Source organism: Erpetoichthys calabaricus, chromosome 4, assembly GCF_900747795.2.
Source record: "Erpetoichthys calabaricus chromosome 4, fErpCal1.3, whole genome shotgun sequence".
NCBI lineage: Eukaryota > Metazoa > Chordata > Cladistia > Polypteriformes > Polypteridae > Erpetoichthys > Erpetoichthys calabaricus.
In genome coordinates, this window is record NC_041397.2 from 39526180 (window position 1) to 39540933 (window position 14754).

The following is a 14754-nucleotide window of genomic DNA, read 5'->3' on the forward strand; positions in this document are numbered from 1 at the left end:
CTTCTCTTAATACTACCCTGACCCAGCAACAAGGACAATGGAAAAATACATCATACCATTACAAAGTCTTCAACCATTACCATATGTATTTTTTTCTTTTTTTAAAATACAGGATGAAACTTATTCAAAAAAGGAGTCAACACCTTCTCCTATAATATATACATCTGATTACTACCATAAACATTGGCAACCTACACCTTCTCCTATCATATTTACATCTGATTACTACCATAAAACAACATTAGCAAACTATTGGAAAAAACCCAGTCATCTTTGGCACGGACCAAGAAATAAAAACAGTCACCATCACCCTAAAGCTATGTATTGGAATAAGCTGGGTCAGGAAAAAACCCTCAAAACTGCAATCTCAAAAGTAAAAAAAACGTTCATGAATCATTTTCCAAAAGGAAAAAAAAACAGCCGCAGTGTCATCACATTCAAACTTACAAATCACAATCCACTTTCTTCAAAGTGTAAAACAACTTTTTTTGGAGGGGGAAAAAAAGATCCAAACTAACGATAAATACTCATTTTGACTATGTAAATTATATAAACACAAACCTGCCCAGCAGGGTTGCCAAATGAAGTGTTTGTTGCCCCAAAAAGTCCAGTTCCTGTTCCAAATGCAGTTGCAGTACTGGTATTTGTCGAGCTTCCAAAAAGACCCCCAGACTGAGAAGCAGAAGTGTTTCCAAACAACCCCTTCAAAGCAATAAAGTATCCAATACCCATCAAGACATTTTTGTACAAGAGCATTAACAGTTGGCCTGCATTTAACTAATTACATAGTTAAAATTAAGCAATAAATAAATAATGTAGGATATGAACAAGCAAACAAAGATAGTCATAATTTGCAAAAAAATTTCAATTTATTTCCCCAAAATAAATTTAACATTTATATTTGACTCTAGAGAGATAAAACCAAAAAATAATGTATAGAATTAAGGCATTGAGTAGTTAAAAGTGTTAGTGTCAGACATGATTGTTACTGGACACTTAATATTAAAGAAATCATTTTTAAAAGACTTTACACAAGCACACACTTGGTCAAAAGTATGAACTAAAACTGCACCATATTTAGTCTGACACACAGCCACTATGTGGGGTAACGATTAACTATTAAAATCATATAGAGCATAACAAATGTATCGCATGTCTAGCTACTGAGAAAACTCGGTTGGGGGAATGATCTTTTAATGTCCATGTTTTATATATATTAAATAAACACTTTTCATACATGCAAGTATGCCATATTCAGAAACTTACCATACTACTGGTGTTGGGCTGACCCAAAGTGTTTGTACTGCCAAATGAAAAGCCAGTACTTGGAGTTGTTGTAGCCTGACCAAAGGGTTTATTAAAGAGGCTTGTTCCTGGTTGTGATGGCTGTGAACCAAAGAGGCTACCAGTTCCAGATCCGAAGGCACCTCAAAGTTTAAAAAGGCAATTTGTTAAGTGTAAGGCTAATAAAAAGATAAACAAACAAACAAACAAAGTTATGAAACAAGAACAAAGTAATTTATAAAGAGATACTCACCAGTACCAAAACCAGTTTTGCTTGGTCCAAAAGAGAAGCCCGTATTTGCTGTAGATGATCCAAATAAACCCGTGGCCGTACTAGATGCAGCTGTTGGGGTTCCAAAGAGTACCCCAGTGCCTCCTGCAATTGGATTCTGAGGGCCCTTTCTTTCTGCTTGGTAATCTTCCAAACGCAACTCCTTCAATATAAAATAATAAAACAAAAAAAAACCTTAAACACACACCACAAATTCTTGAGATACAATAAAGAAGCATCATCAACTTTTACCACTCAAGGTGGATGAAAGTTAGTATTATTATATTTGCTTATCAAACAAACTGTTCTGAAGGAAACAAAAAACTCAGAACTTAGTTAATGTATGATTTCCCACCTCCTACTCAATACCATTCTCCAAAAAAGAGTATTCATTTTATAAGAGTAACAGCTATATCAACATACCGATTATTTGCACTGTACAAGAAAATGGCAAAACAAAAACAGTATGTTGGGGAGGGATGCAAAGTTATGAGATTATTATATATAAATTATATATATATATATATATATACACACACACACACACACACACACACACACACACGTATGTATATAAATATATAATAAATATATAATACAGTAATCCCTCCTCCATCGCGGGGGTTGCGTTCCAGAGCCACCCGCGAAATAAGAAAATCCGCGAAGTAGAAACCATATGTTTATATGGTTATTTTTATATTGTCATGCTTGGGTCACAGATTTGCGCAGACACACAGGAGGTTGTAGAGAGACAGGAACGTTATTCAAACACTGTAAACAAACATTTGTCTCTTTTTCAAAAGTTTAAACTGTGCTCCATGACAAGACAGAGATGACAGTTCTGTCTCACAATTAAAAGAATGCAAACATATCTTCCTCTTCAAAGGAGTGCATGTCAGGAGCACAGAATGTCACATTGTTTTCTCTATCTATCTCTAGCAAACAAATCAATAGGGCTGTTTGGCTTTTAAGTATGCGAAGCACCTCGGCACAAAGCTGTTGAAGGCGGCAGCTCACACCCCCTCCGTCAGGAGCAGAGAGAGAGAGACAGTTTGTTTTTCAGTCAAAAATCAATACGTGCCCTGTGCAGCATGTCGTTTCAGGAAGCAGCTGCATAAAAGACAGCAACGTGAAGATAATCTTTCAGCATTTTTAGACGAGCATCCGTATCGTCTAGGTGTGCGAACAGCCCCCCTGCTCAATCCCCATACGTCAGGATCACAGATAGTCAGCGCAAGAGAGAGAGAAAAGTAAGCAATCTAGCTTCTCAGCCATCTGCCAATAGCGTCCCTTGTATGAAATCAACTGGGCAAACCAACTGAGGAAGCATGTACTAGAAATTAAAAGACCCATTGTCCGCAGAAATCCGCGATATATATTTAAATATGCTTGCATATAAAATCCGCGATGGAGTGAAGCCGCGAAAGGCGAAGCGCGATATAGCGAGGGATCACTGTATATATATATATATAATAAATATATTTATTATTTATATATATATATTATAAACATCCATCCATCCATTTTCCAACCCGCTGAATCCGAACACAGGGTCACGGGGGTCTGCTGGAGCCAATCCCAGCCAACACAGGGCACAAGTGATCCCTCGCTATATCGCGCTTCGTCTTTCGCGGCTTCACTCCATCGTGGATTTGTAAGCATATGTGAATATATATCGCAGATTTTTCACTGCTTCGCGGATGTCTGCGGTCTACAGTACGTGTGCTTCCTCAGTTGATTTGCCCATTTGAATTCAAACAAGGGACGCATTTGAATTCAAACAAGGGACGCTATTGGCGGATGGCTGTGAAGCTACCCAATCAGAGCACATGGTTAAGTTCCTGTGTGCTGCTGATTGGCTCAGCAACGGAGTGCTGCATTAACCAGGAAGTATAATCTCACTCATTCAGCATTAATGCACGTTACTGCTAATGCTTCAGGATTGCAGAAAAGGTAAAAGTTTTGGATATGCTGAAGGAAGGAAACCGCTACACCACTGCAGGACACAATTACAGCATCAATGAGTCCACGATTCTTTTTATTTAAAAAGGAGGAAAAGCATACAAGATCTACGGCCGCAGTGTCCTTTAATCAGGGCGCAAAACGAGTTGCAAGTGGACGTGATAAGGCAGTAGTCTGGATGGAATCTGCTTTAGGGATTTGGATTGAAGAGTGATGGAAGAAGAACAACGGCGGTGCTAAACAGTCGCCTGAAGAGGCTCCTTTAGAAGAGCTGTAACGCTATCCTTTGTTGTGCAGTAAAATTAAACTCATCGTTATCGGACAAGTCATCGTGTCATTGTTGGTGAGTAACCATAATTAATTATTTACGTACAGTACTTATTACATGTACATAGTTTAGTGTCGCTGTACACACATTTTACTGTATACAATTTTTTTTGCATTGTACATATTTATTGCTGGTGGCCTGTCTGTTGTAATGGCTGTAACGTATGTGATATTGGAGACGCTCGATATCTTTAAAATAATATTTAGGTTTTACTGTATGTAAACTGTGTTTACATACATAATTTCAACGAATCTTACCTAATATCTAAGAGAATACAAAGGGTTTATGCTGTATAACTGTGCGTGAAATGTTTATAATAGTGTGGGAGAGTTAAGGGCTTGAAATATATAAAAATAACCATATAAACATATGGTTTCTACTTCGCGGATTTTCTTATTTCGCGGGTGGCTCTGGAACGCAACCCCCGCGATGGAGGAGGGATTACTATATTATATATATATATATATATATATATATATATATATATATATATATATATATATATATATATATATATATATATTTATATTTTATATACATACATACATACACATACACACACAGTTAGATCCATAAATATTTAGACAGACAACTTTTTCAAATTTTGGTTATGTACATTACCACAATGAATTTTAAATGAAAAAAAATGCTTTAGTTGCCTCACATTTTTATGCAATTGTTTTGTTCACCCCACTGAATTAAAGCTGAAAGTCTGCACTTCAACTGCATCTGAGTCGTTTCATTTAAAATTCATTGTGGTAATGTACAGAACCAAAATTAGAAAAAACTTCTCTGTCCAAATATATATGGACCTAACTGTATATATACATACATATGAGAGAGAAACAGAGATAGAGACTGCACAGTTTGTCATTTATCTAGCATACAAAAGATGACATCTCAGAGCTCATAAGCACAGGGTTAGAGTAAAGACCAATTTTGTTGTTATTGTTCATTTCTGAAAAAATGACAGTTAAGTATTGGACAGTAAATCTACATGACAAATTTAAAAGAATTAAATTGCACTTCTAGTCAGTGGGACTTTCTGATCACCTGTTGCTTATGATTCTACTTCAACACAGAACATCACAAACCATTCAGAATGGTTACCTACCCATAATTGCTATCCACTTACATTTAAGAAAATTACAGTTCGAGTTTAAAACAACAACAGCCATCTTCCTGTCAGAACATACATGATAAAGGCAGTTCTATAGTATGCTTTTTGTCTTTCTAATTAGGTATTCCTTTAAAAAATGTTATATACAAATCAGTCATGGTTGAAGCAAACACGGCATTTCTTCAGCCACTCTTTCAACATAATATTATCATAAAGACAAGTTACTTATCAGTTGACATGTTAGCTAGGGTAGCAAAAAGCAACGTTTTTTGGGGTTATGGGTTGAAAATTATTATCATACTTAAAAGGTTATTTTTAAAAGTTACTGTAGACTTCTGTAGAGTAGGTGGGAGAAGTGTGGTTCTCTCTGACTGATTTTGTAGTATTTCATTACTTTTCCAGCATCAGTAGTTTAATTATTTCAATTGTATGTACTTGACTATTCTTTAAGACTTACCTCCAATGATTTATTCTCATACTCTTTCATGGCTGTTATACACTGATGTTTGGTATTAATGCTGGTAGTGACACCTGCTTTCACCATCGTGTCATTTCCAGTAGGAGGCTTTAAAAAGAGCAGGGAAAAAACGGACATGGTACATTTTACTTACTTTCCCAAAAAAGTACATTTAACTTGCAAAATTACATAAAGATGTTTTATGATATTTGAAACTAGAGGTTGCAAAAAACAGAACAGCAATATCAGTGAACATTGTTCAATCCAAAAACTTACATTAAACTTAATAGTGGTTCCCGTCTGTGCAGCCCCAAAGTTTGTGGATCCAAAAAGGGATCCAGTGGTTCCACCAAATGGGTTAGAGCTGGTGCTTGTTGTGCCAAATAGTCCCCCAGTGTTAGTGCTCGTTCCAAATGCTAAAAGGACAGAACATAAAAAACAAGGCATAGAAAGCATTGTTAGTAGTTGGAATATCTGTTGTAATTATGCAGGTATTCTAATTAATGAAACAAATAACAAATCATAAATAAGCAGCATATTGCATTTCCCAGTATTTCACTATTCTAAGAATTACCTTAATCATAATTGTGAGAGTGCATGAGAGAGTGGGCAAATGTTTTCATATGGGTAAATAGCCTGGCTACTGAGTTAAGGCTATATTGCAGTTTGAGATACAGATATTTTGCAGGGAAACTATTGAATAATGAATTACAGGAGCCCTGAAGTGAAGTAATAAAAGCAGTGTATAGGTGGGCAACATTAGGTAGTTGATAAAATGCACCTTTAGTTAAAGGAGATGAAGTTTGTCCAAAAAGAGTATGGAATCACAAATAACACTAAGACATATGTTTTGATATTTTTGAAAGATTCTCTCTTAAAGAATGTAGTTTTACCCAAGGAGACCTTGCTGAAATTGCTGATCATCAGTAGAGCACTCAAGAAAAGAATCTTCTCCTATACTGCACATTCAATTGCAGATAAAACTTAATAACAAAGGTTTGGGTAAAACATGAACACACACACACTAAAAATATTGCATGTCTATACACACACTGTAACAGTTTTCAATATTATCTGCTAAACATACACTTTGACTAAACTGAACCTCTGTATTAACCAAGGCTTGATTATGTTTCTTCATAAACAAGGCAGGGAACCCTCTGAATTCATGAGTAATAGTGGACAACAGAACATTCAGACAGTTTGTAAACTGATAAATCCCTATCAGACAGTGTCCCTGCCACTTTTTGATTCTGCTCAGACTAGCACACCCTAATGCCCTCCTTTTACTACGTTCAGAGAATATCTCTGAGAAGATGAACTGAACCTTTAATGGAAAGTTACAAAAACTGTCCAGGACTCATCTTTTCTAACTATTTTAACTTTTCTCTACCATCTTCCCAGCAAACTCAAACTTAATGAGAGTCATTTAATCTCAGGTTTTTCTGCATGCAAAAGATATTCTGCTTTTCTAATGCAATGCCCCATTCAATGTCTTATACATTTAATTTTTCCAAATTGTTTTGAGACATTGGTTAGGGTATTTTTTTTTTTTTTTAAATCTGCACAGGCTACTCTTTCTGCATCCATTTTGTATTTAGATTTACACTCTGGTTGAAAATACTGTTATACCAAACTACTACCGTGTTTTGAGTTGGGGGCTTCCTAGACTAGCCAATTAAAAATTGACTAGTTTAAATGCATACACGACTGTTATTTCATTGTCCATTTTCATAATAAAAATTTTAAATACACAAAAACACAACCTAAATTAATTGATATTGTCAATCCTTATTAATGAGAATATACTAGCTGGACTGCTAAATAACAACCTAATAACATTTAAAACAAAGAACACCAGTCAGAAGAGTATACTCGCCCTCCCTTCAACGTTTTAGGTTAATGGGTGTGCATGAAATTGTACAGCCAAGTCTACAAACCAAGCAAAAGAAACAACTGAGTTCATTGTAAAGGAACTAGGACAGTAAGGGTAAAAAGGAAAAAAGTTAATCGTATCATCTTGTCATTTTATACCACACACACATACCAGGACAAGATAGTATTAATCCTCGAGTGCTTAAGGAGGTACTAGGGTTGTCATATTAGCCGGAAACTAAGATTTGAATATTCAAATAAAAAATATTCCAACTTGCATGTCTGAACTTTTTTTTTTTTTTTTTTTTTTAAACTAACTTTGGTATTGCTGTGGTTGTTACCATAATAAACAGCAAAAAATGAGGGGAGGGAAAAAAAAAAAAAACCAAGGGAAGATTACTAGCAGTACTTTGGCAACAGTTACTTAAATATTAGAGCTATCAAAATTTCCAAACATCTGCTCTGCATTTTTTTTTCCGCTAAATTTCTCCATTCTACTACGGAGGGCTGGGTGCAAACATCCTCCTCAGGGCAGTAAGCCAAAACACCAAAAGGGACAGAATTAGATGTAAAGCAATACTTTTAAAAGCATAGGAGAAGTGTTTAGACAAACTGCTCAGAATTTAATTGTAGATCAAAGTGCAGAGCAGTGAGATGGTGTTTTGAACATTATGTTATGAAGAGGTCTGCAAATTTTGCTAATGAAGGTAAAAGTAACCATTTCAAATGATTCAAGGCTATATGTGAAAGTGAAGCACAATGGTTATAGTAGAATACTGCAGCTTATTATAAAATGTGTATGGAGCAACAGGATGTGAAAATTACTGCTGGTAAAACAACCGCTCTTTGACAATCAAATATCAGCTTTTTGCGGATATAAATAAATAAATTAATTAATAAATAAATAAATAAATAAATATTGAAGTTCAATTTGACAGCTCTAGTGCGAGTACATATACAGTGGTGTTTGAAAGTTAGTGAACCCTTCAGAATTTTTTATATTCCTGCATAAATATGGCTTGAAACATCATGAGATTTTCACACAAGTCCTAAAAGATGATACTAAGAACCCAGGTAAACCAATTAAAAATATTACACTTGGTTACTTACTGAGAAAAATTGAGGAAAAATACTGACTCAGTATTAGGTATCTGTGAGAGGCAAAGGTATGTGAAACCTGTGTGTGACCCCTTTTGCAGCAATAACAACAACTAAACTCTTCTTGGTAGGTCTTGAACAGTCCTGCATATCTGCTTGGAGGAATTTTAGCCCATTCCTCCATAAGGAATTGCCTCAACTCAGAGAGGTTGCTGGGTATTCTCAAATACACACACAACCACATAGTGCTGTGCTGGACCCTTTCCCAGCTGGAATGCTGTAATGAAAGGACAACATGCAAGAAGGAATAACCCGGCCAAGATGGGACTGACAAAATACCTCATACAATGGGATAAATCAATGGATAATGTAGTGGAGTTGGTACATCACGGGCATGGACTCAGTAAGGACACCCAGAGGGATGCATGGGAGTCATAGTCATAAGGCACAAACTAGTTAGGTCCTTGGGTGCCGCAGGGAGAGAGACTCCCTGTTTCAGGAGGCTTCAGTTGAGCTATGCCTTGATACTGCAAATACTCCCAAGTCTAACATAAAAGCAACACGGCCAGCCTCCTCCAGCTCAGTAAGAGTTGGACAAAAAGAGAGAGTGTATTGGAAGATTGTGGAAATAGCCTGTGAAAGAGATATTTTGTGAAATAAAAACCTTTATTTTGCACCTGGGGATATTTAGTGTGGTGTGTCTGGGGATTTGGGGCTCAGTGACACCCCCTGTCTTTTACATTTTTTTATATAATAGAAACAAATAAAATGATTATCAAATTTGTGGCTAATACAATTTTATGTAAGTAAAAAGAGTTACGCACAAATAAAACTGAGAAGATCTGAATACACAAAGGGAGGACAGAACATTAAAAGTATATCTTTTGAGAAGGATTTAGGAGACGCAGTGGACTTTTCTTCTACAATTTCATTGTAACATTAGTGTGCACGTACCAAAATACTGGCACAAGCAGGCTCTGTGCAAATGGTATATATATTTTCTGAAAAACAGCCCTGCTTAGAACTGCATAAATAGAGCGTAATTGGGCCATTACTCAAGGTAAACAAAGTGAGCTTCAAAGTCAGTTTTTTCTTAGCGATCTGCAATTAAAAACAGGCCACGTGTATGAGTTTACAGGTTCTTAAGATTCAGGTACTTTTGCTGTAGATATTCAGAACCGGAGTATAAAGTTGTCCTAGATTCTTGTGCTCTATGGAAATGGAGAAAAAAAAAAAAAAAAAAAAAACCAAAGTCCTGGAATTTGAAATGTATGGACATGTACAAATTTGGGGCTGAGCTACCAGAAAGTGTACCTGGACTACCAAGTTTACAGAGCACACCAGACTATCACATGCATTTACAATTCGTCCTCCACTGCACACTTTAAAGATACACTAACCACTGTTAATACACAGTACTTTGCATACATGAATATGACTCTATAAGGCCTTAAGAGCCCAATTTTCAAAATAAAAGATTTACATTGAATTGTATTGAGAGTTAGTTGAACTCACTTCCAAAGCTCCCTGGCTTGCTCTGGCTGAAGGCATTATTTGGCTGTGAAAATAAACTTCCCCCAGTATTGGCGCTTCCAAAAAGGCTGTTTGAAGCACCACTTGCTGTTCCAAAACCAAATCCAGTGCTGGTGGAGGTTGCAGGTTGACTAAAGGTACTTGATCCAAAGAGTCCCCCTGTAAACCACATAGAAAAAGCAATGCAACATACTTGAATGTCATTGGCATCAAAATTCAACAGAGGAGTACATCTCATAAGAACACCTCACAAGTATTACTTTCATTAGTGTGTAATATTTGAAAGAACTGAAAATGCTCAAATCACGAAGGATGTTTAAAAGCACATAATAAAAATCAATAAATTAAAAACACTAACTCAATTCTTTTACTTTATATTTTAAAAAAAATAATTCACAAGGAAATATATACTACTCCTTTACTTCATTCATTAAAGTTATTAATGCAAACAGACCTGGTTTGTTTTGTGTATTTCCAAAGAGTCCTCCTGTGTTGTTACTTGATCCAAATGATGATGTTCCAAATGCACCAGTAGAACCAAACCCAGAACCTTGGATGCAACGTAAACAATTAAAAAGATCAGATACTTCTTAATGTGGGGAGGGAAAAAAAAAAAAAAAAAAAACAAACACACAAATATAAAATTTGTGAAATTAAGCTTTTCTGTCTCAAAACATTTTAAAAACGCCTTTAAATTGCTCATACAAGCAATTAATGGCTAAAGAGCTGCCTCAGTCTTGTTTGCTCAATAATGAAGGTTGCTTCACCCCAATATTAACTTTCCAAATATGTACAGATACATGAAAACCCTCTCCCACATGGGGCAGCACCTTGTCAATTTATAACAAAAATAAACTATTTTATTCCTTTAGAACAGGGGTCCCCAACCACCGGTCCGCAGCCATCTGACAGCCGGGCCGCGAGAGAACTGCCAGCAACAGAGACTCACTCAGACTTTTCAGAATGCTTGGTGGGCGGGGCTTTGCAGCGGCCCAGAGAGAGGAGAGAGACCGAGGTGAGAGAGTATTACAACAAAGTATTTTTACTGTCCCGACAGTTTCCCCATATGACACGAGACTATAGAAATCTCGTTACTACGAAGTACATTCAGCAGATGCTTTCATTACAACGAGGTGACCTTGAAATGCTTGAATGAATCATCCACAGAGCAGTTAGATCTGTGGCCGCAGCTCAGTTGTACACATTTAGGCTACACAACGATCCCCAAACAGAAACATTGTAAAAAAAAAAAAAAATTCTTTCTTTGAACTTTCCTCGTACTGTTTTTTTTTGTTGATGTTTTTGTTTTCTGTGGTTTTCAGCAATACCTTTTGCTTATTGCTTGTCAACATCTGAAAAACATCCATTGGAATTTAACTCATTGTCACCCTCCTATAGAAACGGCAGACACAAAAAAAACGATAACAGTGTTAATGTTTGTGATGTGCAGTCTGTTGGAATGGCAAATGCAAAGCATATGTCTTTGTTATATGCAAAAAAAGAAGAAAAATCTCGGGTTGCAAACATATGCAAACTGCTTAATAACTTAATAATAATAGAAATGTTATGGAAATTGTGTATAAAACTGCCGAACCCCCCACCCCACAGCCGGTCCGTGGAAAAATTTGCATCTAATAAAGTGGTCCTTGCTGTCAAAAAGGTTGGGGACCACTGCTTTAGAACACCTACATGTGCATTTCAATAAATTAAAAGTATCATCTAAAAGTTAATTTATTTCAGTAAGTCAATTCAAAAAGTGAAACTCTCATAGATTCATTACACAGAGTGATACATTTCAAGCGTTTATATTTCATTTTGCTGATTATGGCATATAGGAAGACTACTGACTTGACAGTTGTCCAGAAGACAGTCATTGACGCCCTCAAGAAGGGTAAGCCACGAAAAGGTCATTGCTGAAGAACCTGGCTGGTCACAGAGTGCTGTATCCAAGCATATTAATGGAAATTTGAGTGGAAGGAAAAAATGTAACTGAAGAAGGTGCACAAGCAACAGGGCTAACCGCAGCATTGAGAGGATTGTGAAGCACAGCCCATTCAAGAATTTGGGGGAGATTCACAAGGAGTGGACTACGGGTAGAGTTGGTGCTTCAAGAGCCACCACACACAGACGTATACGGGACATGGGCTACAACTGTCGTATTCCTTGTGTCAAGCCACTCCTGAACCAGAGACAAAGTCAGAAGCGTCTTACCTAAGATAAGGAGAAAAACAGACTGGACTGTTGCTCAGTGGTCCAAAGTCCTCTTTGTGGATGAAATACATTTTGAATTTCATTTGGAAATCAAGGTCTCAGAGTCTGGAGGAAAACTGGAGAGAAACAGAATCCAACTTGCCCAAGGTCCAGTGTGAAGTTTCCACAGTGAGTGATGATTTGGGGAGCTATGCCATCTGCTGGTGTTGGTGCACTGTGTTTTTATCAAATCCAAAGTCCGCGCAGCTGTCTACCAGGAAATTTTAGAGCACTTCATGCTTCCCTCTGCTGACAAGCTTTATGGAGATGCGGATTTCATTTTCCAGCAGGACCTGGCACCTGCCCACATTGCCAAAAGGACCAATACCTGGTTTAATGATCATGGTATCACTGTGCTCAATGGGCCAACAAACTCAACTGACCTAAACCCCATAGAGAATCTATGGGGTATGGTCAAAAGGAAGATGAGACACCAGACCCAACAATGCAGACAAGCTGAAGGCCGCTATCAAAGCATCCTGGGCTTCCAGAACATCTCAGCAGTGCCAGAGGCCGATTGCCTCCATGCCATGCCGCATTGATGCAGTAATTCATGCAAAAGGAGCCCCGACCAAGTATTGAGTGTATACATGAACATACTTTCAGTAGGCCAACATTTGTTTTAAATTTTTTTTTTTTTTTTTTTTTTTATATAAATGGTCTTGGGTAATATTTCTAATTTTCTAAGAAACTGAATTTTGAGCTTTCATTACCTGTAAGCCATAATCAGCAAAATGAAAAGAAATAAAACGCTTGAAATATATCACTCTATGTGTAATGAATCTATTTAATACAGGAGTTTCACTTTTTGAATTGAATTACTGAAATAAATGAACTGATATTCTAATTTATTGAGATGCACCTGTATTGGTCTGTATTCAGACTGTCAATTTCACTGCAAGGAGTTGCTGCATAAAATGCTAGCATCTGCCAGGTCTTCTTTCGGCTGCTCCTGTTGGGGGATGCCAAAGCGGATCACCTTTTTTCATATCTTTCTGTCCACTACATCTTGTTCTGTTACACCCATCACCTGCATGTCCTCTCTCACCTCTTAGGCCTTCCTCTTTTCCTCTTACCTGGCAGCTCTACCCTTAACATCCTTCTCCCAATATACTCACCATCTCTCCTCTGCACATGTCCAAACCAACGCAATCTCGCCTCTCTGACCGTCTCCCAACTGTCCAACTTGAGTTGACCATCTAATGTCAGTCAATCATTTTCCAACCCGCTATATTCTAACACAGGGTCATGGGGGTCTGCAGGAGCCAATCCCAGCCACCACAGGGTGGAAGGCAGGAACAAACTCTGGCAGGGCGTCAGCCCACCGCAGGGTACACACACACACACACACACACACACACACACACACAACCAGCACACAGTAGGGGCAATTTAGGATCACCAATGCAACTAACCTGCATGTCTTTGGACTGTGTGAGGAAACTTGAGCACCCGGAGAAAACGCACACATACACGGGGAGAACATGACCATCCAATGTATTCATTTCTAATCCTATCTATCCTTGTCACATCCAGTGCAAATCTTAGCATCTTTAACTTTGCTGCCTCCAGCTCTGTCTCCTGCTTTCTGGTCAGTGCCACTGTCTCCAACACATATAACATAGCTGGTCTCACTATCATCCTGTAGACCTTCCCATTCACTCTTGCTGATACCCATCTCTCACCAACCACTCCCGACATTCTTCTCCAACCATTCCACCCTGCCTGCACTCTTTCACCTCTCTTCCACAATCCATTACTCTGTACTGTTGATCCCAAGTATTTAAACTCATCCACCTTTGCCAACTCTTATCCTTGCATCTTCACCATTCCACTGACCTCCCTCTCATTAACACACATGTATTCGGTCTTGTTCCTAATGACCTTCATTCCTCTCCTCTCCAGGGTCTCCTCAATCTGCTCCCTAGTATCGCTACAGATCACAATGTCATCAGCAAACATAGTCCACGGGGACTCTCGTCTAATCTCGTCTGTTAACCTGTCCATTACCATTGCAAATAAAGGGCTCGGAGCTGATCCCAGATGTAATCCCACCTCCACCTTGAATGAAGAAGTGTGCCTTCTGCGGACAAGCGAAGTCTAAAAATATTATTCAAGACCTGATTAACTTTGAGGCTGTTCTTTCAGAGAACTTGCCTCAAAATAAACATCTTTACTTCATGGTTTTACAAAGTCAGTTTACCTATTGTGCAGACTGAAGCAAATTCAAGATGTACAGACAATTATTGTGTCCTTGAAACTGCTCATTTCCTTTTAAATATAAACTATAATATACACACATTTTATATATATTTATTACACATACATACATACACACACACATTTTTGTTTGCTGACTTAGCCAAAAACAATCGTGGACCATGCCAAATTCCAAAAGTGTGTGATGCCTTTTCAGCAGTTTCACATTTCCAAGCATCACAATCCCTTTGGCTGACAGTCAAAAACATGCTACTTGACAGCCAGTGCAAGAGTAAAAGTTTAAAGGAACAGAAAGTTTAGCCTTTTGTTCTCCTTCAATTCTATTGTAGTAAATAAAGCACAAGACAAATTGACAA

At 37.5% G+C, this 14754-nt stretch overlaps 2 protein-coding genes across 2 annotated transcripts in view; both read right to left on the minus strand.

Moving 5' to 3' along the window:
* The window catches only part of nup98 (nucleoporin 98 and 96 precursor), a 160998-nt gene that overhangs the window by 97263 nt on the left and 48981 nt on the right, over nt 1–14754 (minus strand). The window contains 7 exon segments of the mRNA XM_051926475.1: nt 562–702; nt 1267–1427; nt 1538–1718; nt 5423–5530; nt 5699–5838; nt 9911–10087; nt 10383–10478. Coding sequence (XP_051782435.1) covers nt 562–702; nt 1267–1427; nt 1538–1718; nt 5423–5530; nt 5699–5838; nt 9911–10087; nt 10383–10478 — 1004 coding nt within the window.
* The window catches only part of slc6a7 (solute carrier family 6 member 7), a 666512-nt gene that overhangs the window by 47931 nt on the left and 603827 nt on the right, over nt 1–14754 (minus strand). The window lies entirely within an intron of this gene.